Source organism: Corvus cornix, chromosome 4 (genome assembly GCF_000738735.6).
Source record: "Corvus cornix cornix isolate S_Up_H32 chromosome 4, ASM73873v5, whole genome shotgun sequence".
Taxonomy (NCBI): Eukaryota; Metazoa; Chordata; class Aves; order Passeriformes; family Corvidae; genus Corvus; species Corvus cornix.
In genome coordinates, this window is record NC_046334.1 from 22,511,908 (window position 1) to 22,536,723 (window position 24,816).

Here is a 24,816-nt window from a genome sequence, read left to right on the forward strand (position 1 = left end):
ATTTTAAAAAAACCAATAAAACAAAAAACCAAAACCAAACAACCCTACAACAGTATCTAAATTTTAAAAAGGCATATATTGAATTACTAAATGAAATAAATGAGAATTCCCACTGGATTCCTTAAGTTATCTTGAAGTCCACAAAGTGTAACTCAAAAAATACTTACAGATTTTATATTTCCAATTAATTCAAATGAGGTCCCAAATACTGTATTTAGTGTGTAATCTGAGTCAGAGATTTATAACCGTGATGAGTTTCAATAATAAAACATGTTAACAAATAGTGGAGGAAACATTTCTGAGGGAGGAAGAGGTAGTATTCTGTCTCCTGCTACCATTAATTCCTTTTCAGCAACAACTTGAGCGTATTAGATTGTTCCAGAGGGTGTTATATTTCTCCACTAACCTCTAGAAACACCAGTTAACATCACATTGAGCAGGAGCTATTGGAGTTCATGGTAATTTTTTTTGCTCAACCTAATCTATCTCTCAAATTCTTACCTGTGCTATATGTATTTTCAGTCTAGAGAATCTCCGCTGGAAGAAAATGTACCCTCTTCTATTGAGTGGGCAGGACTTTAAACTGATCATTAGAAACAAGGAAATATCTAAGGTTTCATGGATTGAAGTAGTGTACCTGAAATTTCTCACATGCCACTAAGTCAATTCGAGTTGATGCCAACTGATTTTTTTTCATGTTTTTGGGGAATCAGGTAACAAATTTAAGGCCATCCTAGGTTTGTGTGAGTAGATAAAACAAATATTTCACAGTGTCTTCAGGTGTCATAATATACTGAAGAAACTAGGAGATTTAGTTTATGAACCTTCAGCTCTGCTGATCTCTAATCCTATCAGTGCATTTACCTGAAAGCTTTTGCCTGCTTTGGTGATGTAAGTTACCAGAGATAGCACTGTGAAACAGAGGATTGCAGAGGAAGAGGACTGGAACAAAACACCTTAGTTACAGTAGCTTTGTTTCAGACAAGAGGATTGGTAGAGATTGACTTGCATGGCATTTGCTACTGGCTCGAAATGCTGGAGACTGAAGTCTTGTATGTCTTTCTGTGAGCTCATTCTGGAGAGTGACACAGAATGGTGAGGAAAAAGTAAACACCAAACAATTACACATATCTGACTGTGGTTAGCAAAGTACCTCAGTAATTGATCCTGTTTCTCAGGAATCAGTTATCTGTGGTGAGTTATAGAATTGTTGCTAATATTTTTTTTTACATTGTGATTTATGAGAATATTTTTATCTCTGCAGAGCAGTATACTTTTAAGTTTAGACTATGACTGATGTCCCAACATCCACAAAAGCTTTTATGTAGATATTTTAAGGAAATTTCAAGGGAATTTAAAATAGTAATTTATAACTAGTTTCCTTTATCAACTATTTTAAAGGAAGCTGTCTTTCTTCATATTGGGGGTGAGGTGGAGAGAAGAAAGGTGCTATCAGAACATAAGGAGTAATGACTGGCCATTAAAGGAGACAATCACCAGCTACTCCACAAGCAAGAGCATTAAGTATTTCTACTTCAAGACAGAATTGCTCATCTGGAACTATCATGAATATTAATAGCTCTTAAAGTATTATTTAGTAAGAAATCCATTTGATTAATCTATTCATTGTTTTGCTTTTTTTGCCTACTGGTGATTTTTAAATATCAAGCAGTAATGTTCACTTTAGAAAAGTGCTACTAAGTAATTTTATTCAGAACTTTTTTGGGTTTGGGTTTTTTCCTTGTTGGTTTATTGTTTGGGGTTTTTTATTTTGGTTTTTGTTTGGTCTTATTGGTAGTGATTTGGGGTTTTTTAGAAAGGTCTGGTTTGGGTTTTTTAGTCACTCCTTTACTCTGCCTGCTTTGGTTTTATTCTCACATTTGGGTAAATAAAAATTAAAAAATCATTAGTCAGAGGAATGTAGAAGGTTTGTAGTAATCTCTGAGACATATGGATTTCTTTAGAATATTCGACATTTTCACTGTAAAAAGAAAATCCAAAGACACAGTTATGTAATAGGTTTTATGAAAGTACTTTGAAAATTCTGTAAATGGAGTAAATAGGAAAATAGTAATTCCAATTTTGCAAAACTTGTGAGCTTTTCTCACTAGACCTTAAAGAGAAGTGCATTACATTGGACTGGGAAATTTTTTTGTTGAATGCCCTCAAATAACATACAGTAAGAAGAAATTGTCTCAAAAATACCTGCAATGCAAAGAAATACATTGAAGAAGAAACCTTTTAGTTCCCTTCATTGTTCATGGTGGATCAGGTTCCAGAAAGTTTTCTTACTTCAGGAAATTTCATTCCTAACTTAATTTCTCAAAATAATAGGACAGTTAAAAGACTTATTGTAGCATTTCACCATAGCTTTTGAGTTTGGTATATTTTTTTTTCTTTAATATAGTTATTCCATAGTGTGAGGGGTTTTTTGTGTTGTATGTTTTTACAGTTTAAAACTGTCCTAGTAGATATGTATTTTTGGCTAACTGAAGTATACAGTGAAGGAAATATTTTATTCAATATGTCAAAGAAAATATGGATAAATTAATTTTCAATATTAAAATTGTGAAATTATTACAGTTTAATGAAAATAAATTGATCTCATCATCCCAAAAGCATTTGAAAATCCATTCACTTCAAAAAATATGTTAAGGGTTTCTTTTTTAAGGTAGAATATTGTTCTTTAGCTCATCTATTAATCTTATTGGTCTACTTTGTAACAGTTGCTAGTACATTTATTAGAAAATGCTGATTGTTTTAGCACATTCACAAAGTGCTTGGATAAAAGGATTCCAGCATGATAAATTGTTGTTTCTGACTAGTATTTAACTTCATTTTCTGAAGTTATATATTGAATGAAGGAAAATATAATTTACATGTTGTTATTTTAACTCAGGGAATTAGGATCTATTTAATCCTGTAGTGATAGAAGTACTTGATATGTTGAAGATATACATGAAAAAATCTTTTTTTTATTTTGTTTGATTTGGGTTTTAAATTTTATTTCAGTAAGTCTTAGTCTCTTGTTATCAAGCAGTTGCCTGGTTTGTATAGCACAGATCTCTCAGTGTTTTTAAGTAGCTTCTAATATACTGTCGCTGCTAAAAATACTCGTATGTGTATAGAGTTGAGTGTGTCATGCCAGAATTTAAGCTGCTAAAACTTGGTATAAATATTGACAACTGTGTGGTTAGGGCAGAAAGAATATCAAGTACTGCAGTTAAAGCTATTTTAGTGGTCTGTGATATTGTAAACTGTGAGACTAATTGCTTCTCATCACTCCTGGCTTTCTAAATCTTCAGAAATAAACATCTCATAATTGCATATAATAATTGTTTATGTATTCATTAAAGAGTTACATGTGAGCTGAATTCAGTAGGAATATTTATGTGGGTATGGATTGCATATATTTGATGGAATTGTCTATCATGAAATAGATGAAATTGTCTGACTCCACTCCCTCTGGTGACTGCAGCCCTCATTTAGTTGGATGAGTATTATCTGAGATGTGTAGATGGGACACTTAGGGACATGGTTTAGTGTGGACTCATCAGTGCTGGGTTAAAATTTGGCATAATGATTTTTTAGATCTTTTTCAACCTAAATGATTCTGTGATACTATCAATAGCCTAAAACCATCTGTGCAATTTTCCAAATGTATTATAGATGTGGTTGGATATTAAAAAAATCCAAACACATAGAAAACCCCAGTCTTCTCCCCAGTCTCCAATAAGAAAACCTGAACATTTTCTACCAAAGAACATGAGGAAACAGGTTAACGAAATATCCCTGTGCCTGTGTTATATACAGAATTAAATTGTCAGTAGATTCTCAAACTGGTTTTCAAAACAGATCATGCTAGCAAAGTGTCAAATCTTATCTTAAGTAGGTTAGCAAGTGATTTATATGGAAATGCAATTTTGACTGTAGTAAAAAAGAAGGTGTCATACAAAGGCTGTGAAGCAGAGGTTTACATAGTGCAATATTGTGTCAAAAGAGATTTAAAAAAAGATGCAAAATAGTGAAAATCTAGAGGAGAGCAAAACCACATAAGCCTTCTTTATGTAGTTATTTAGTATAAGAATTGGGAATGTGATTGCCTAAGATGGTAGGGATCCAACAAGAAATCTGTTTGCCACTCTGGCATGAATAAATGTTTGGAGAAAATGTCATATTTAAAAAATTTGTTTTGCATTATGATTATAATTCTTCCCAACCAAGACATGTGGTAGAGATGTATTTGTTGGAGGGAATTTTAATAGTGTTTTAAAACTTGCTGAGTAGGCCGTTTAAGAAATATTTGATGCTAAACAAAGATTAATGTTGTGTTCTTGCTCATGAATTGTCGAGTTAATGTCTACTTTGAGTAACAACATATACATGTTAACTTTTCTGGGTTAGAACAAATGTACATCTAGTGCAGTATGTTTGTTCTAAGAGTGCTTAGGGAAGATTGCTGAAGAAGCAAAAGCATATAAGTTTCTTCTAAAATATTTTCTCCTCTTTAGTGATTTTTTTTCTCAGAGACTGCCTCTCTTTAATAGCTCTTGATGGATGCCTCACTCATAGGTTTGATTACTTTTGGGACCCATGTGGAATTAGCATCTACAGTATTCTGTTTCAGAGACACAATATAATGTGTCCTGGATACAAGTGCTATCTTTTTTTTCTTCATTTTGCACACCTCCTGTTTAGTTTATTAAGTTTTGTATGATAAGAAACCATGAACAGTTGTTCCATATTTCTTTTCTCTGAAACAGTTGTGTTGCATTTTTTTCTTATGTTCCTGACATACCTTTGTAGTCATCTCTTTTCCATTCTGAAATCCCCATGTCGTTTAATAGCTGCTTATATGGAACACCTCCCACATCTTTGGTCATTCTTTTTGTGTTTCTCTGTTCTTTTTCAAGTTTTACTGTAAGTTTTTTTTTACAGAGGGAGGGACAGAAAGCAAACAGTCAAGTTCCTCATGTAACATGGATTTATACAGTGCCATAGGAATTTTTTTCTGAGTACCAGTCTTAACCTAATAATTCCTTTTATTGTCATATTGTCAGGACTGAGTAGATGTTTTCCTAAAACTGCAAAGTATACTATAAAGGTTTCATACCTGAGCAATGCTAACTAGTTGAGAGCCTGTCATTCTGTAAACAAGGTTTGGCATTTTTTCCTTCATGCAATACTTCCAATACTGAATTAAGTATATTGAATTTGGCATGGTATGCCAATATAATAAGTAAGGTCTTTAAGCAAATCAGCTTTTATGTTTGCTACCTAAACTACCTGATTAGCTATTCTCCAGAAATCCTATCCCAGAAAAATTTATCACTTTATATTCTTTCCACTTCTCGTGGATGATGTTGAACAATATGAATTTCAGTGGAGGTCCAGGTGCAACTCTGCTGGTAACTTTTCTTCAAAGAGAGCTGCCAACAGATTCCAAGATCTGGTGTCTGTGAAAGGGTAGAAAATACTGTGAGTAGGACTATATTTTACAGGACTGAAGTGATAAGAGTCACAGCTTAATCTAATCTGTCTTTAGGTTGTCCTTTAACCTTTGTGCTGGTCTTCTTAGATGCATAGCCCATTGCCTGCTTTAGTCTTGGGGAAACATACCAGATATGCAAAGCTGAGAGCAGAGTATCCACAGTCCTTGTTCTCAGAATATGTCACTGAGCTCAACGTGAAGTCTTGATCCTTTGCACAAACACCCCCCGTTCATAAGAGAAGTAAAACTCTCCTCAGTGAATAGCAAAGATTAGAAGCCTCTGTACAGTCAGGTAACAGAGCCTGCCTTGAGTTCTTCTTGCTTTCTTTTTCCCCTCTAAATGTGAATACGCACTTCAGCCAGTTGATGGATTTTTCAGAATCTCTTTCATACTAAAGCTGCTTTCATTTCTGCTTATTTCTATGTTAAAGATTCCTGTGAGGACCTGATTCATAACTCTAGTCTGAGGATTTCAGGGAACTATTGAAGAACAGTTGCATGGACCCCTTCTTTTTATGCAGAAATATGGTAGTTCTGCTATGCTTTAGGCTTTTTAACCGCATTCGCAGTTCAGCTAATTTAATCCTGAATTACTATTTTAGAATACTGTCCTCTCGTTCTCCTGACAGAACTGGATGAGGAGATGGTTTTTACAAAATTGGGTTATTATATAAAATTCAGGACAGGTCCAGTGATCTTAGATGTTTAGAAATTCTATTACCATTCTGGAAAAAAAGCCTTGAAATTTGAAAGTGAAATGAAGGTACACAATAAATAAAATTGGCAAATTATTACATTTACAAACTGAGAGCTTCATGCGTAAAACTGTGAATTACCAGGGCTGCCAACTCTCCTCTTAAAATTCCCATTTCATTATTGATTAGCTCCAGAAATACTTCATAGATTGAAGCATTTTAAATGTTTCATTTTAGGCAACAGCAAGTGTGCAGTATTGGTGTTCATCATCTGTATTTGCAATAAACAGGAGCATTAAATTTGGATCTATACTAGTAAAATTACTTGAAAATATTTATGCTAACTCCTAGCATTTAGATAAAATGGTTTTACTTGAACTAGTCATGTGCAAATACAACAAGCATACAGAAATTGATTTTTGCATAAACTCCTGGTTTTGTTTAGACTAATTCAGCAACATATTCTACAATAAATAAGGTCAAAACCAATTATCACTGTTACTTCAGTGAATTAACACTTCTGTGTTCTCTGGATAAGAAAGCTGTGTTTAACACCCAACTTCATTTCCTGTGAAATTTCTTTTCAAGAGAAAAAAAAAACATTTTAAGGAGTAATGGGCTAGATGTCTTTTTAATTATGTTTTATTCCTAATGCACATTACTAGCTGTTCTTACCCAAATACCATTTTTATTAAGTTATTGCCATATATATATATATTGCAATATAAAGTAAAAGTATAGCTCGTAACAAATTTTTGTTCTGTGCCTATATTTTTTGCATAATATAGTGTTAGGATTTTTTAATTTGTTCATCATTATGGGTTCATTGCAAAAGGGTGCTTTAAATTTGCAGATGTTTTGAGATTCATTTTAGCTATTCAGTTGTTGAACTGAAAAACAGAATAGGAAACATTCTCTCAGGTCAGAAGAAATATTGGTGCTTTGGAATATACCATACTTCTACAATGATGGAATTTTTGTCTTTGAAGCAAATTTTTCTGGCTCACAGAGAGGGAACATTTAATAATATTTGAGGTATTATGTCCTCTGCTTCCCTATGATTTAATAGATCCCACAGAAGAAAGGAACTGCAAAAACTCATTGCGTTTTGGATAATGTATAAGTCAAGCACTGAATATTTATACTGCAAGTTAATTAAAAATAGCTGAGTTAGCTTTAACTACTTTAGATGAAAAAAAGTTGAGTTCAACACATAGTTTACATGACCTAATCCACAGCAATCTCCAGCCGGAAAGGTCACTTCTTCTAACTAAACAAGACATTTTGGATATCTTTAATACTCCACAGTGGACCCACTTTGAGCACTTGACTAGTAAATTTTTATGAGGTCATGTGTTACTTGGTGAGACACCTTTAATTTCAATTGATTTCACTGACAGCAACTAGAAAGTAGGTAAATGATGATAGCACTGGTAGCAAGAGTTGCTGAAGAGACAAAATACACAAGGAAGCAGTTTGATACAGTGATGGATAGAGTGAAAGAAATTTGCTAAACAAAAAGATGCAGAAGAGTTTATAATTGACAACTGCTCCCTCAGAACCTGAATCTGAAAGACACGATCCTTGGTCATTTCTCTTGGCTGACACCAAATAACTGGGGAGTCCCTGGCAGAAATAGTTAATATTGCTTATAGAAAGACAAGAGGCTGTGGCAGCTCTTAGGTCTCCAGTTTCTTAATCAGTTCAAAGATTCATATACTCTGGAGATTTAAGCCCATGTAGCTGGGCTTTCACTAGTGCTAGATGGTAGTATTTTTCTTGATCTCCTCTTTTTAATATAATTTATAATTCAAGTCATTCAATTAAGATATTAAAAGAAGTTTGGCTCAACTTTACTTGACTTTTTGTTACTGCATTATGAAATTTTAATCATCTTCGCACATATGCCTTGGTGTTCTGTTTCATTTGATGAAGAGAATGGAGAATGAATCATAAGTATAGTGCAAAAATAGCTTTTGTCTGTTAAAACTTCTGTGTCTTTTATTATTGGTGCTGAAAGGTGGTTTAGTGAACAAGACAGATAATTACAATAAGAAAAAAGAGAAAACTAATGGTAAACAAATGTGTGTTTTTAAGTGGAAAAATTGTCTTTGCTTTTGAGTCAAAGCTCCTAAGTAGTGCAATGCATCAGACTAGTAGTTTATTCAATTTAGATTTATTGTTCAGCTGGACAGGATTGCATATTCCTCATGTTCAGGAAAAGGATGCAACCCCAGAGGTTCTGGGTAGTCTTAGATGAAACGGGAGTAAACTGAAGCTGTACTTTGAACAAATGAAATGGTATCTAGATAAAGAACAGTATCACATTGGGAAGCTAGGCCTGTTGAACACGAACAGTTTAACCTCTTTTTGGCTCACTTGCCATGCATCTACTATCTGATGTCAGTATTACTGCTCCCTAGACTCACACTGAGACATGAAGTCATGCTGGCAGAGTTTGTAAAACATGTAGCTCTCCCTTCAAAGCTCTTGATGAACACTTGAGGGATACTGTTAAGAGCTTTTCAGAAATCCATCTGGGCTGCATGGACTGGATCACCTTTGTCTTTTGCAACCCTAACCACTGGCATTAGTAATTCAGATTTTTCACAGACTACTTCGTAGCTGGGATCATTGAATCACAAAACGTGTTAGAGGGGAATTCTTGCAGGCATTTGGCCAAGCTCCTTTATTCATGTTCCAGTTGGGGTCTACCTGAACCCTTGTCTGCAAAGCTGATTTCTAGCCAGGTGAATCCCTGTATTTTTACATGGACTTACTGTGTCCCAAGTGCAAGACTTTACATTTGTCTTGGTAGAATTTCACAGTTTGTCAGCCCATTCCTTCTGTTTATAAAGTTCCCTCTGAAGGGCAATCTTGTAGAAGTCTGCTTCTTGATCCTGTGAATTTGGTGACAGCTGCAAGATTTCTGAGGGTCCGTTCTGTCTTGTCATCCAAGTCCTTAACGAAAATGTTAAACAGTATTGAAACCACTTGTAGTAAGCTGACCTTTAGTCTGTGAAATGCTGACCCTTTGAGCCTGAAGGCAGGGTAAGATACTTGCAGTTCACTCATGCTATCCACACCTCCCTACCTGGGGTTCAGCAGTGTCCTGGTGACTGAATCAAAGCCTGGTTAGAGTAAATGATGTTCTCTACTGTTCTGTTAACCATATTGCTCATCATTTCATAATAGAAACCAGTTCAGGCTTAAATTCATGTGTATAGTCTGCTAAGTGTTCCCCACACAAAGCTGAATAAATACAGCTTTTTCACTTCTCTGGGAAGTCCTCTGATGTTTAACATTGTGTATCTGTCTTTACAGCTTGCAAATTTGTTAACATTGTATTTTAAAAATTATTTTAGAAAATTATCATTCGTTCTTTACCAGTCTCTGTATTTGAATTTGCCATCATCACAGGGTGCATAATTTGAATGGATTTATTCAGAGTTCAAAAAATTACCATGTACTTTTATCATATAACACCATTCATGAATACTTATGTGTGCCACTGTTTTAATGAAAAATATTATTTTCAACTTTATGACATTCCTTTTTTGTCATTTCTAATTTCCAGTACTGGGTGAGCCTTGTGCTAGTGATGTGCCAAATATTTGGAATGGGTCTTATAATGAATCACAATTAGCCTTATTTCTCATCACATTTCCTGTGAGGATTTAGAAAATGTAGTGTATAATCCTTCCTTATGTTTATTGGTATTATAAACCTTTTGTGCATTCTTCAAACTAAAATGTCTTTGTTTGAAAGTAGTCAGTCATCACGGTTTATTATTTGTATCTATCTTAAGGTTTTACAGATGTTTTAAAGAAAAGTGCTATCAGTGGTTAAGTCAATGAATATAGTTGATAATAAAATGTCAGTGTGAGGTATCTTTTAGAGTTGAATTAGTCCTGAAGGTGGGAGTGTTTCATTCTTGGCTTTTTTCAACATCACCTTTTAACCCTATTATTGTTTACCTATAACTATATTTACTTCATGAAATTCAATTATATCTCATTCATATAGAACATAGTAAGAATAGAATATAGTAAGGGCAAAGTTAGGACAGAGACATTTGTGAAGGTTAAGAAAAGAAAGTCTCCTGTCAGTAGTTTATGCTCCCTAATCAGCAGCTTTCACAACAGCTGGAGCTTTGTACGCTCCTGAAAATTAAAAGCTGTTGAAAGTACCCAAAGTAGAAAATGAATATAGTCTGTTATTAAAAATTGTCTTCAAAACCAGGTCTTTTGTCCATAAATTGTTTTCCTCATCCATCCCAGAATTAGATCAAAAGTGAGATTAAGGATAGACAAGCTGATTTTGTAGTGGCTGAATTTTTGGCAGAATTTTAGTTTAACTTTCTCTGCTGATATGGTTTGTGGAGAATATCTGGTCTTCTGTCTTCCAGATGAGTAACAGGGGACCTAGGGAAAATCTCCCGCTCAGAAAGATGAGAAAACTAATGAAAATGGTGATGTCCAGTGAAGGTGGGAAAAAGAGGACTTCAGGGACATATACAAGCTCAGGTGAACTTCTTAGTAGACAACCAACAGTTAGATGGGAGTTGTGGAATAGCTGAAACAAGCTGCATATTTTCGTGTAAGCCCAGGGAAGTGAGTGGAATCAACTTGAGGGAAGCAAAGAAACTGACACTTCGACTGGGTGTAGAACTTGGAATCCATAATAAAACATATGTTATAGTTTGCAGGGGGTGGAGTGTCTGTGGAAATCAAGATCACTGAAATGAAATACATTGTAGAAAAGCTTTCCATTTTTTGATTTAATACAAATTCTGATTCAATTGTCTAAATTTTGTATAGAACTTCCAAGGGGTTATTAATTTCCTATTTCACCCTGGAAAACCCTGTCTTTATTTCACTTACATTTTATAATTAAGTTGTTCATAAGTAAACTTTCTATATGTGTGAGAAGATAGACATGTACCAAAGCTTCATCCTTTAACTTTGTGCTTGTATCTTTGGATTAAATGTGTGGTCATCATAATTACTACTATTATTTTCCTCTGACAGCAGTTTTAATCTCTGTCAATAAAAAAAAAGTATACATTTTTCAGATTTAAAGCATAATATTCAATATTATTTTCATAGATTTGAACAACTCCAGAGTTCTTAGTTTAGGAGTCGTATTATCTGAGATTTACATTTTTTAAAATCTTTTTCCTTATAAGAAAAAAGGTAGTCATTTTGGTGATTTGATTTGGGATTTTTCTTTTGTTGGTTGGTTGGGGTTTTTTGGGGTTTTTTTTTTCTTCTTTAACGTCACCTTAGTGTGAAAACATGATGACAGGACTTTATTTTCCTTGTTCCTCATGAAAAAATACTCCCCCCCCCATTCCAAACTAAGGGATTCCTCAGATTAAAGCAGTGGAATTCTTTAGCTAACAAGCAAGCTAATGCTAGTCTATATTCCTTTTCTTGCAGGATAATTAACTCTTCTGAGTCATTATGCTAGTGTCACCACCATAAACTGCCTCTGGCCTGGCAATACTGTGTCGGTGGGTGCTAAAACAGTATTATCACTATATGCTTGCCAGGTGCTTTCTTCCTTGTGCATTTGCTGTTGACCGTTTATCAGTTGCAGGATACTTGTGTTCTGACAGATTTTTTTTTATCTGATTAGGGTGGCTTTATTATAAAGCTGTGTTACTGCAATAGATCATGGATTCTTCTTCTAGAGGTCTGGATTCTGCTTGATGTTCTAATTCAGACTACATTTGGAGCTTAGACAGCAACTTTAATCTATGTGTTATGTGTCTTACTGTGTTTGTGTCCCAGCCTTGTGTGTGTACCATATTCCAACACACCCGCTTTCCTTTTGTCATTTGTCTTCAACCATTCTTCATGAAAAGTGTTACCAACAAGAAGCATTTTTCCACGTCAGGCATTTATCAGCAGACATTCAGTAGGAATTTTTATATTCTAGAAGATGTATCTTCCCATATGTGAAGCCTGATGAGATGGCTCACCACCATAAGTCCAGATTCTGAGGGATTGTCAAGAAAAGAGTGATACGGAGTAGGGGGGAAGTGAGACTAAGTTTGATTTTCTAAAACTTTGTGAAACAAACTTTATTTTAAAGTTTAAATCTACACATCTGCATATGCATCGGCATGTTCTGTGCATGACTGAGAAGATAAACTGTGAAACTGCACAGTCTTGGATGGGATGGTGGGAAAGCTCCTATTTCAGCTGAGGAAGTGTTCCAGAGATGACAGGACTTGACACTGTAGACAGCTGAATACTGTTCCAGGTCTTGTCAAAAATCTATACAGGAAAATCTAAAAAGAGCGATGTAAGAAGTGGTTTGTAGCATCTTTGCTTTATAGAGGTTTAAAAGACACGGTGACCCATGGTGGCTGGGTCCATAGCAGATGACTTCTACAGGATATACATGGAGGAGACATAATCACAAATATTGTTAAGTATTTGATACACCAGTGGAAAGGTCTGAATAGTTTCTAGTATCAGTTTATATTGGCTAAAATCTACATTTGTGATCAGTGTTTTGAAAACGGATTTTTCCTTTTCTTGGAACAAACTGAAAAGTCAGTAGGAATAGAAGACAATCTGGTTAATATTTCTGTATTTAATTGTATACACTCCTATTCTGACAGCAAGTTATACTCTGGTAGTATCTTGTAAAGGGTGTATTGCTGTTTGGATTATGATCTAAATCTGAACAAAATGTCTGAGATAAATTGTTGGATGAAAAATAACTTGCTCACTATCATGATCTCCCTGTTGTCCAGACTAGCATACTTACTAGAACATGACAAACATGTTTGTGTCTCCCACCTTGCCATACAGGAGATGATGTGCATTTGGGAACAGACACATCTTTCCCAGAATTCAGGCAGGAAGTGGTAAGGGTGCATACCTGCAAACTCTAATGGGTTGGTGCACTAAGTTGTGCTGCCAAGCCACAAGGTAGCCATGAACCCTCCTCCCCTCACCTTACCCAGTGATGAAGCCAAGTAATCAGTTCCAGATGTAATGAAACCCAGCTGATGCTTACTTCAGTCTCTAGAGCTATTGCATAAATACTGTATCTGAATGTATTTGAGACGGGACAAGAAGAACTTACAGGATCAGTGGACATGAGCAGTAAGGTAGAGAAACAAAAGGGGAAGTAGGACTGGGGAGAAATAAAAGATGAGAATAAGAAGACATGAAATGAAAGGGTGGAGGGAGGGAAAGAAAAAAGCAAAGACTATACTGAATGCATCTGAGATTCTGTGTAGCTGGAAAAGCATCTAGAAGAAAAAGCAAAGATTTATTAACAGTTTTTAAATGGAAGTAAATCATAGGAGCTGCCAAAATACTGATTTTGACTATAACAATCTCTTGTGAGGTTGTGTACACATATAAATGTGTGCTTATTGATTTGCAGATAAACACTGAAGTCATTGGGTGTCAACCTCATGGTTTTCTTTCTATGAAGTGTCATTTTCATATATTCTTTCTTTTTTTACCTGAAGAGAGATGTTTTTGAAGCTATTATTGAAAAGTAATAATTTTGTCTTATGAGAGGAACAGATGGCATGAAATGATAAGTACTTTTTAAGCATTTCCATGGGGAAAAGTATCCTGGTTTAAAGAGTTTTATCCACCTTGATGAAGTCCACTTTAGTTGAGCTATTTAGAAGCCTTGCTCAGGCTGCTCACAGCTGCAAGTACATCCCAATTTTGGAAATCTGTAGCTTAATCCGGCCTCATGATGTTTCTTCCTCACTATTCTGTGAAGTTTTTGTTGCCACTCATTACAGATTCTGGTACATCAGAGGAACATTCAGTGTTCTCTTCAGCCAAATAATCTCTTTGTAGTACTTGTTTCTGTCTATGTCATTCCAAAACTGAAAAGCAAGCTACTAAATTTATAAATAACCCAAACCTCAAATGAATAAATGCAATGTTATAAATAATTTTTTGAAATAAACTCACACTGATACTTAATTGAAGAAACATAAGTAAGAAAACAAGGAAAATAAAGACTTTTTCTTCAATATTTTCTCCCTTACTAACTAAATATAATCATATTTTGAAGACAGTGATATCGGTGCAATCACATATATGCCTGTGATGCAAGATGAAAGGCATACCCATCTTAGGGCTTTAAAATTTAATGAATACATTTACAGTGACTGTAGAAAGCAGTCATATCTTTCTTTACCTTGTCTTATCTGATCAGTTGCTATAATACTCAGCATTTCCAGAATCTACAATAGAAATTTTTCAAATATATTTTAAAATATGTATTTTTGGTGTAGGTAATTTCTAATGCCCAGAAATATGTCCCAGAGGAGTTGGTGAAATGCACAGAAGCTGACAGCAAGCACAGAAGTATGAAATTGAAGCTTTTCAGAAACTTGGTGGTATGCATAAGCTGGTGTTAACATGATGTTATCAGCAAAACTAGAGAGGTGTTTTGGAAATGGTGCATTACATTTGGCAAAAATGAACGATGCTCCTTCTCAAGAAGAAACAGGATAGGTCATGTTAATAATGAAATAGAAAATTTCATTCAACCTAAATAACCTCCAAAATTTTTTCAATAACTATCTTTCTTACGTGCCTTTCCCCCCTCTCTTCTGCAATTTTTTCCTCTTTTGTACACCTTAAAGACCTTTATCACCACTGTTGCAAAGACTCAGCACAGTGGTTTTTGGAAGACTTGAAGTTCAGCTTTGTGCATCTAAAAATACTAACTTTGGAAAATTAAGCACTGAGATGCCATAAAAGAGTGCCGAGACAAAATTTAACATCCCACCAACGTTGCATAAATACCTGATATGCTTTCTGCTCTTATTCTTAAAAATTGACACAGTCCAATTCTGCAACAGTTCTTATTAAAAACACACACGTACAGCGAGAATTATTTTTCTGTTTTAAAAGAAAACATCTAAAACTCAAGTAAAGACAGTATTTTTTAGTGACAATGTCAGTGTAGTTGTGGAGAGTCGTCTTATTCTCCATGTTCTGAACAAAGGCACATACTCTCTGTTGAATTTACAATGGATATAAGTTACACATAAGTGTAAAGTGTTGAACACTAAATGATAAAATTTGTTGCAAGTCTGTGAGGTTTTTTTTAAATTCTAATGTATCTCATTTGAAGTACCCATGCTAATACTGCTCTGTGATCCACTAGATTGCTTTATTTTTGCACAGGTCATTTTTAGCATATGCTCTCCTCTTATCTTAAAATAAAAGAAACAAAAAGAACATTTTTCATAGATTTTTAAAAAGTAACTATTGCTGCAAGAACAATTGTGCTTAAGAAAATGTATCAGAAAACGTTGAGATGCTATTGATGCACAGTCATTATTCATATGTGTCCATACAAATGGTCATTGCTGTGGGTGTGATATCACATATAAGGACAGGTATAATTGGAATAGGTAATTTGGCATATTTTCTTAAACAGTAATGTATCATTTTATTTGAGAGAACTTATCATATTTTCTGGGCTGTTGTGGTTTCTGTTATTTTGGAAATATTTTTTATGTACAAGTGTTTTAACTATATCTTACTAATCTTAAGTGTAGCCTTTAAAATGGGATCTAAGTCTAAAAATGGGAATAGGTTATCTGAAAAATATTTACATTTACTCTGAGATTCTTTTCTAAACACAATTTATAATTAACTATTGCAGCAACTTCATAGGCTAGAAATATATTGTTGTCTAACTTGGAATATTGAATCTATAAAAGTTGCAAGTTTATATATACACATAAACCTAGGATACCATAGCTGACTACTTTCAGATCAGCAATTCCAGTAACATGCATCAAATCAAATTTTAACCCATCAAAATAACTTTGAAATTTCCCTTAGGATTCACTGAATGGTGCATGAAATCAGTTTCAGAACATACTGAGAGGATATGTTAAGGTTGGGCAGGCAGTTTCAGTCTGCTGAGATGACACTAGAGACAGGAGGGAGAGAGCCTTATTATTTGCCACTTCGTTTACTGTCTCTTCAAGAGACTTAAATGCATAGAAGCATTTCATGAGGAGAAAGAACTAGTCTTTCAGTCAGGATATGCAAATTTTGGATTGTTTTGCTTATGCCTAATAAATCGCCTGTGAGAAACAGGCTGTCGACATTATGGGAGTAGATTACTGATTTCCCTTGCAACAGAAGACTTTGAAGCTGTATAGATCAGGAGTTACCTTTCTTGGCCTGGGTCTTCCCTTGGGCTGGAAAAGTTTTCAGAACAATTGAATGCAACTTCCCAGGGTTCTCAAAACAACATAGTCTGTAGGGTGAACCCTTTATCTGCACTGTTGTAAATATCCTAAACAAATGTAGTAGTGATACTTTTCAAAACATGCTCAGTATTCCTGTAGTACAGATACAGGAATATAAGGCAAAAACTAATGCATATAGATTTAGTGCACGTTTGTGTGAAACACAGGGTCTTGAGGAGGTGTTTGAGTCAATGGACAAAGGAAGTGAAATTCATTTAATTAAAGTAAGAATTAAATTTAAAACACATGTATAATGAGCTTGGACTTTTTTTTTTAGCTTAATCAGTTTGTGAATTTGAAATAAACAAAAAGTGATAATTGTTGATTTTAATGATAGTTGCCATGAATAATATTTTTTTAAAAATTAAAACATATGTAATATGTGAGCGAAGACATTCAGAGGAAATCCTGTAAAAATCAGTTAAAAATATCAGAGGGGCAAAGTTATTTTCAAGAGGTAATATACAATGATTATTAATTCAAGTGCATTGCAGTTGATTTACTTGTTTCATTCAAAATGTTAAAATACCTTAAATTATGTTCCCTTTATTTACTAAATGAAATAACAGTTAAAGAAGCTTTGAGCACCCATTTCCTGGGTGATTTCCATGTAAAATTAAGAAATATGCCTTAACACAGTAAAACCAACTGTATTGGTCCCAGGTCCAGCCATTCCAATGCTTTCTTTCAACCATGAACTTGAGTTGATGTCTGGAGAAGTGTAAGGATAGTATCATTATAATTTGTCCCAAGTGTTTCTGTAATCTGCACATGTAAGCTTCTGGAATCTACAGTAACCTTTGGAAAAGATTTTTTTCAGATATATCACTTCAAACTGCTGTCCTTCATTTTGAACCTGGCCCCTCAGTTTTTTTGATGGCTTTCTGGTGTTAGAAGAAACAATAAACTATTGTGCTGTCGTGGAAATGCTTTCCCAGCATTTCCATGATATCCATGAATTTATTGGCTTCTGTCAAAGATCTCTGCATCATTAGGGTTTTTTTTAATAAAAATTCATGCCTATCTGGTTTTTTTAATATATATTTAAACTGCTCCGTACCTTGATCACTCTTGTCTTTCCTCTGAGCTTTTACCTACCTTACAGAGGACACAGAGCTGCATATAGTATTCTATAGTCTACAAATCATGGAGCAAAATTATTTCGGGTTTTGCTTGATTTCAGATGCTTTCCAAAGAATTTCTAATCATTGATTTGAATTTTTCTCTACTGGAGGGGACAGAGTTGATAAAACTGCTTATCATCACTCCACTGTTTCTCTCCTGACAAATGTACTTGCAGCCTATTAATCCAAAAGTCCTTCAGCTACTTCTTACAGTCACAGTCTACAGTTGTTCTTGTTACTTCAAAGAACCATTAAATAACATAGACTTTGCTTCAGTGGCAAGCACTTTATAAGTACATACATCTATAAAATTTTCATAAATATAATCATCTATAGTTTATTTAGTAATTTTATTTATTTCAAATTATTTGTAAGAATTTTCTTTAAAGGTATTTGCTTCTTTAGTAATTTTTGGTCCTAAAAACTCAAAGATGAAAGCTGTTTCAGTAATAAAAGAATTTGATGCTAAATTCACTGAAGCAAGAGGTCAGCTGATATATTCTACTTTATCCTTTGTACTGTTAAAACATGAAGCACTCTTAATGTTTCTAGGTATTTGAATAAAATATACTCTATTCTTGTGAGAGGAACAGAAACCTTGGGGTGTTAGCTTCACATTTGTCTTTCAGAAAAGCTTTAAGTTCTCCCATAAAATAAAGGTTTCCTAGGACGACCAATGAATCACTCTCTATTCTTTTCATTGACTAGTACTATAAAAAAATGCAGAAATTACTGTGTTTTCTTTCATGTTTTCTGATAGTTTTCTGATGTAATTGGTTTCTACAGGACTTCCTATAAACAGGAGCTATTACAGTATTATATTTTCAATAAAAAATGTTTTTCAAGTCTCTTGTCAGAAAAGACAAAATAAGTGATAATTATAATGTTAAGAGCTTTCAGATTTTTTGTAACAACAATATTGCCTGAATTTTAATCCAAGCTTGGCAGCTAAAACATTAAGGAATCATACAAAAGTTATTTATGCTTTTTCTTTTTTTTTTTTTTTTTTTTTTTCCCAGCTTGTTAGTATGTGTGCTTTTAAATGGATTTTGGGAACAGAAAGACTTATTTGCTGGCATAAGATCCTAGCAACAGACACTCATGAACCATGTTCTGTTACTTTTCATACTGAAACATTTTACTAAATATGTGAATAATATGTTTACAACAAGTTCAAAGCAGAATATACAGCAGATAATGACAAAATTAGTCATGCTAATGGTGATGTGTGCTGATTTTAAAATTGCTGTAAAAGAACAGCAAAATGACACTGATGAAAAAGCTTTTGTTGTGTCAATTTAAGGAAAGTGGGAGCAATGCCAGAAGAGTAAAAGGCACATTACCTAGCTGCCTTTCAGCTAATTCAAGCCACCCAGTAATGTTATACATTAAGTACAGAGTTCATGGACAAAAGGCTTTTTGCTTGGTTTTAAAAGTTGTTTTAATCTAAATTAGGTTTGAAATAGGCAAACAAAATAAATACAGCCTTGATGTTGTCTTAATTTTAAAAAGCGGGTATCATTTGGCATAATGTTCATTAGTTTAGACTCAGAAGAGTTTTGTGGCTGCTTTGAATAAATACACAGAACTTATGGAAGCAAATGAGAAGGTTCAAATTGCACATTTGTTAATGGAATTAAATTAACCAAGGCAGTCTCCAGTTGAGTAAGAACTTCCTCCCTTCCTCACTTTAACAAGATAATCAATTATAAAGTGATACACAGACTACAAATACAACATCTCATACTTTTTAGCTTTTAAAACCTTTTATTCAGAGTGATATTGTGGTTTTTCTTTACGCATCCTTAAGAGGCAGTAAGGAACTTACTTAGCCTCACTAAATTTCATGTACTTCAGTGCTTCTCTTCTCTTCCAAATCAGTAGCCTGATTTGGTATTCTAAGACCACAAATGAATTTTATGATTGTGTACAGTCCCCTACAGGCTATTTTGTGCCATCAAAGGAGTTGGAGATTGGATTTTTTTCATGTATAGGAAAAGAACTGAAATAGCCCTGCTTTTACTATTTATTCTTTAACTTCTTCAGAAAGCTCAAATCCAAGTATAACAACTCTCCTCCTAAATGTGCTAAATTTAGAGCATCAAACTGTTCCACATTATGCACATCAACCCAATGTAGTTAGGATTAAGAAAACAGAATTGTTGGTCAAAGCACTGTACAGCTGTCACTATCTTTTTTTTTCCTAGCAGAGCCCTACCTGCTTTAAAAGTACAATGATATAATTTTATCTGTTGACTTGGAAGAATATTGATAAAGCTTAACTCATACTAAGAATGGCAACCTAAGATGTATGACTCTTGAAAAAAACATGCTAAAATAGGGTTCCATTATTTGTTTATCTGTATTGCTGTTGTAATAGTTTTGCAACATGTCAACTTTGAAAACTCCTTTTTCCTGCCTTTCTCAATTTACTTACTACATTTTGGTCAAACTGAGAAAATTCAAGTGCTTACATTCTAATCTAATTGATCATCATTTGCAGTATTTCTTGGTTCAGTTGGAGTGATGTCATGTTGCATTGGATTTCAGTAAGTTCTGAAGATATTTTGAAAGATATCAGAAAGATATTTATATTAGAAAGTACTTAGAAAATTGTAATAGAAGAACTATTCGTAATTTGATCTAATTTTACCTGAAGGACAAGCAAAAGTAGGTCTATAGAATAGATTCTAGATAACTAAAGAGAAGCAATGAAAAAAAAAGTGCTTTCATAATTTTCAGTAAAGCACTTGGGATGTTTACACATTAGAATCTGTTTAGTCAACTAAAATCCTGGAAGTTAGTAGTGATAAAATGAACAAGGACCTGGATGAAAGGGAGATGATATGGGTTCAGTGAAACAGGAAAATACCACTTTGAGAAGGAGTTATTGAAGCTCTCCAAAGACCACCTGGGAAGCAAACTTATTTAAAGATTGGAATTGGATAACCTTAAAGCCTGGCACAGTAAAAGTGATATGAAAATTAATGTTACAAAGTACAAGTTCTTATACTTGGTTAATGGTAAGAAATTATACTTTAGTATATTTACTGAGAAGTAATCTACTGGAAAGAGCAGAGTAGAAGAAGATTGTGTGACTTGTCATTTACAGGGCAACTCTGAGAAACCAGATGAGATCTGCGTGAAAATGGCAATTGCATTCTACAGACATTTTGACCAAAGTCTTTCAGAAAAAGATATGGATTAGTTGATATATTCCACTTAATTAATCCTAAATATTGTGTACAGTTTTCTTTCACATGTTTTCAAGAGGGATAAATTCAAGCTGGATCAAATACAGTAGTAACTTCAGTAACAAAAACAAGTTGGGAAGAGCCAGAAGAACTTGGCTCAAAACCATAAAGCAGGATGAAGGGTAGGGAAGTTTGCAGAATGGCTTCAGCAGATGGGGACTTTATCAAACCCTTTCAACCATCTAACACACATTCCTCAACCAGTGCAGGAATATCTTACATTTAAATGATTCGTTTTGATTTGGTTTACTTGTTTGGGGTTTATTGGTTGGTTGGTTGGTTGGTTTTGGTTTTGCTTTGTTGTTTAAAATCTTTGATATTTTTGAACCTCTTCAGTAAGAGTTCCTTTTTCCTGGTCAATGTTAAAGTTCTAAAATGTCTTCCCAATAGTTAATATTTACTCTGCTTTCACTCCTTTTGTCCTATTTTATAATAGCTTTATTTTATTTCCAACCAGATATTTTTACATTGTCTGTTGTCTTCATCTCTTAACTATGCTTCTAGCTTTTATTTAAACATTTGGGTTGTTATGGTTTAGATTTTTTTTTTTTTTTGTTTGCATTTCTCTCCTTTATCTGAAAGCGTGTATCCAGTAACTTTTATAATTAAGAACCAGGGATGCGTGTCAGATTGATACTGCATCTGGAGGAGTTACAAACAAACTCATTAATATGGTACACCATAGTAGAGGATCCACGCTTCTAAAAATAGCAAGCTGTAAAAGGTAGTGTCTACTGGCTACTTAAAATATTACTGCTCTGTAACCAACAATACCCACATTTGCTTTTTTGCTTGGTGATGGTGTCAGTAAACAGAATTAATTTCACTTCCAAATTTTCTAAACCTTTACTCTGCTTTTTCATTTAACGTTAAATGAACAAAACGTGTGTGACTAAACTTCAAACAATTATTATTGATCTACAAATGCAACATGGAGGGAAAGCTAGGAGTCATCCTGGTCAGGAATATCTCTTAATGATGTGACATCAGTATCTGTCTAAAAATTATTTGCTCTCAGAACCAGGTTTATTTCTTTCAAGGAGAAAATAAGAGATGCTAAATGCATCATTTAATTCCTAGCCAGTATTTCCGAAAGAATGTCATAGTGCCTGAACTGTGACACCAGTTCTGCTTTCTGCACCTGACAGCTTTTTGTACACACCACACCCTTCCACCCCCAGCAGTGTTTGCCTCTTTCACTGTGGTTGCAGACAGTTAATGGACAGGAATTTTCAGGGAGTTACCTGCCAAAGATTCTGCACCAGGTACTGCCCTGTAAGCTTAGTGCTTTTTGGGTTGGGTGGTAACGTTTTTTCCCCCAATAAGAAGAAAATATATGCTATAGTTTTCTCTCAAGAAAATAAGCTATAATGTAATTACATACCTTTTTTCCTATTAAATAATAACATAAATATATATAGTTTTATAATATATGACGGTTTTTGCATAAATATTCAGTATTTTGCAGGAAAGCAGCGATTCTAGCATTTATTACAATAGGTTTTTTTTCATAACTGCTAAGATATGTGTAACATCACTGAGTTGACTAGTTCCAGGTAGTACAACTGTTTCTTCATATTTTAAAATTCTGCATTTGGCCCTTTTGTTACAATATAGTCATGAGATAAAAATTGCAAATGGCATATCAAAAATAATTCAGAATTTTTTCAGAAATTCTTTGGGAGTTTCTCTGGCAAAACTAGTATTATCATCCTATATTATTATTATTGTTGTTGTTATTAACATTATCTTAATTATTTTTTATGATAAGGTTATCATTACTATTCAAAGCAAGGCAGTTTGAAAAAAAAACATTTGAACTCTTGGTGTCAACAAAATGATAGTCTCTCATTTTGGTTTCAGAATATTTTGCTCATTTAGGAAATATAAAGTTTTATATTTGATAGAGGCTCTATTTTCTAGTGTCATCCTCTAATTAAAAGTTATAAACATCTGTAAGAGTGACTGCCCTTGTTTATGTAAGCATCCATAGTAATACTGAAGTTAAGTGAAAAAAGACTATGAAATCTTGTAGAATTTAAATTGCCTGTGTCAGTTTACCATGTGAAGGTTAGCAGTTTTCATAGACAGCCCTACACCAGCTGATTTCATGATCCCTCCTTCATGCCTTTCCTAAATTGAATAGTGACTTTGAAAAATACAGGAAATATAAATTTATAAATGAAATATCAGAATATTTATCTCACTTTTGAGATCTTCTCTTGAGTAAAGAAGCAAAATATGCGTACTATTTGTTGGCTACCAGAAGTTTTGAATCATTCAGTAGCAGTTACATCTCAGTAAGTCTGCAAGGTAGTGTCACTGAAGAACCATCTCCTGTAGCATGGAACATGAAGTGCTTCTGAGAGTGCAGTAGATTTTTAAAAGTGCAGTAAACAGCAGAAGGGTCATTAGTACATTTCCTTCATATAAGGCATTGTGTCAGGTATTGAATCTAGTTAAAAAAGGTTGGTCTCATTTGGGCCCATCTGGTGGGCACTATCACTTACATTTTGAGTCATAGAGTGCACTTTTTCTGAAAGAGGAAAGAATCAGGGGGCCTCTCTTTAGAACTAAGTGTAAAATTATTATTCTTAATCATATTTTTAAAGGATTTAATTTAATTATTGAAAAGCTATGCTTACTTTCCTGAGGATGCTAACATGCTTTTCTAATGCTGGGAAGGGTGGAAGGAGGAGGGGGGGAAGTGTTAATTACAAAGTATTGCTTTTATGAGGCTAAAAGGAACCTATAGAAGATCTTAACTTTGTTACAGATTCCTTCTTTCCTATAATGAAAGAGTTAATGTGTCTCTTATTTGACAGTATTTTCATAATTAAAGGAGAATAGACACAGGATGCCTTTTGTACTTTACTTGAAGAATGAAAGATAAAAAACGTGGAGATTTTTCATGCTTTAGCAGCTGAGTGGAAAAATTGTTATTTGGATGATCTTCAGTTCCTATATAGTTCTTTTGTCTAATATGACAAAATCCTTACAAGTATAGAATTTTAATAGGTTATATTTAGTTAGGCCCACCCCAGGTGAAAAGCTAACTCTCAGCTGATCAGTCTGTAACTTGAAGCAATTACACAAGAGGGAAGAGTATGCAATGTTGTCAGTTTGATGTGTATCACTCTTTTCTATGCAAGTGTCCAAATGAGTTCTGGACATAGAAGTGAATTAGCCTTCTGTTAATACTGGAGCTTTTTAATACATATATGAACAGAGAAAGATTCAAGGTCTGGACTCCTATCACATATGTCTAAATTTTGTAAGATTTTTTTTAAAGATTGACTAATGATGAACAGTTAGTTAGCCTGAAAAAAAATAGAATAAAAGTTCTGACTTGTCCACTGCACCTACCTTAACTGTCAGATAACTTCCGGTGTCTGATTTTGGATACACAGTCAGGTGTGCCTCTGGAATTCACTTTCGTGTTAAATGCTGCTTCTTACAGGCTGATGCTTGTCAGTCAATTTAATTGGAATGTCACACTGACCTTTATATGTGATACTCTGAACTTACTGGGGTTTTTGGAAGTTCTTTTTACTTTTATTCCAGCTAAAATGCTTGAATTACCAGTATACAAAAAGTTCATGCTGATTAGGTTCATGAAACTGCCTGCTAATTGATCTTACAAACAATATGTTTTTTGCAGATGTAATTCAGCTGAGTCTGCCTGAAGATCAAAAAATAAGCACCACTGCAGCAACAGTGGGACAGAGTGCTGTCTTAAGTTGTGCCATCCAGGGAACCCTGAGACCTCCCATCATCTGGAAGAGGAACAATGTCATTCTGAACAGCTTGGATTTGGAAGATATCAGTGTAAGTAACAGAAAGTTCTTTTTAACAGCTTTTTATCAAAACCTCTCATAAATAATAGAAAAGTGATGCATAACAAGCAACATACTTCTGCTGTTTCAAAGAAAAGAAATGGAAATGATATGCAGCAAACTCCATCTGTTTTTATTTGCTGTGT

The 24,816-nt window shown here is 34.1% G+C and overlaps 1 protein-coding gene across 2 annotated transcripts in view; it reads left to right on the top strand.

Moving 5' to 3' along the window:
* FSTL5 (follistatin like 5) overlaps positions 1-24,816 on the top strand; it is a 275,866-nt gene that overhangs the window by 160,612 nt on the left and 90,438 nt on the right. For both annotated transcript variants that reach the window (XM_020584125.2, XM_020584124.2), the window contains exon 7: positions 24,496-24,662. In XM_020584125.2, coding sequence (XP_020439714.2) covers positions 24,496-24,662 — 167 coding nt within the window. The remainder of the gene's footprint in view (positions 1-24,495; positions 24,663-24,816) is intronic.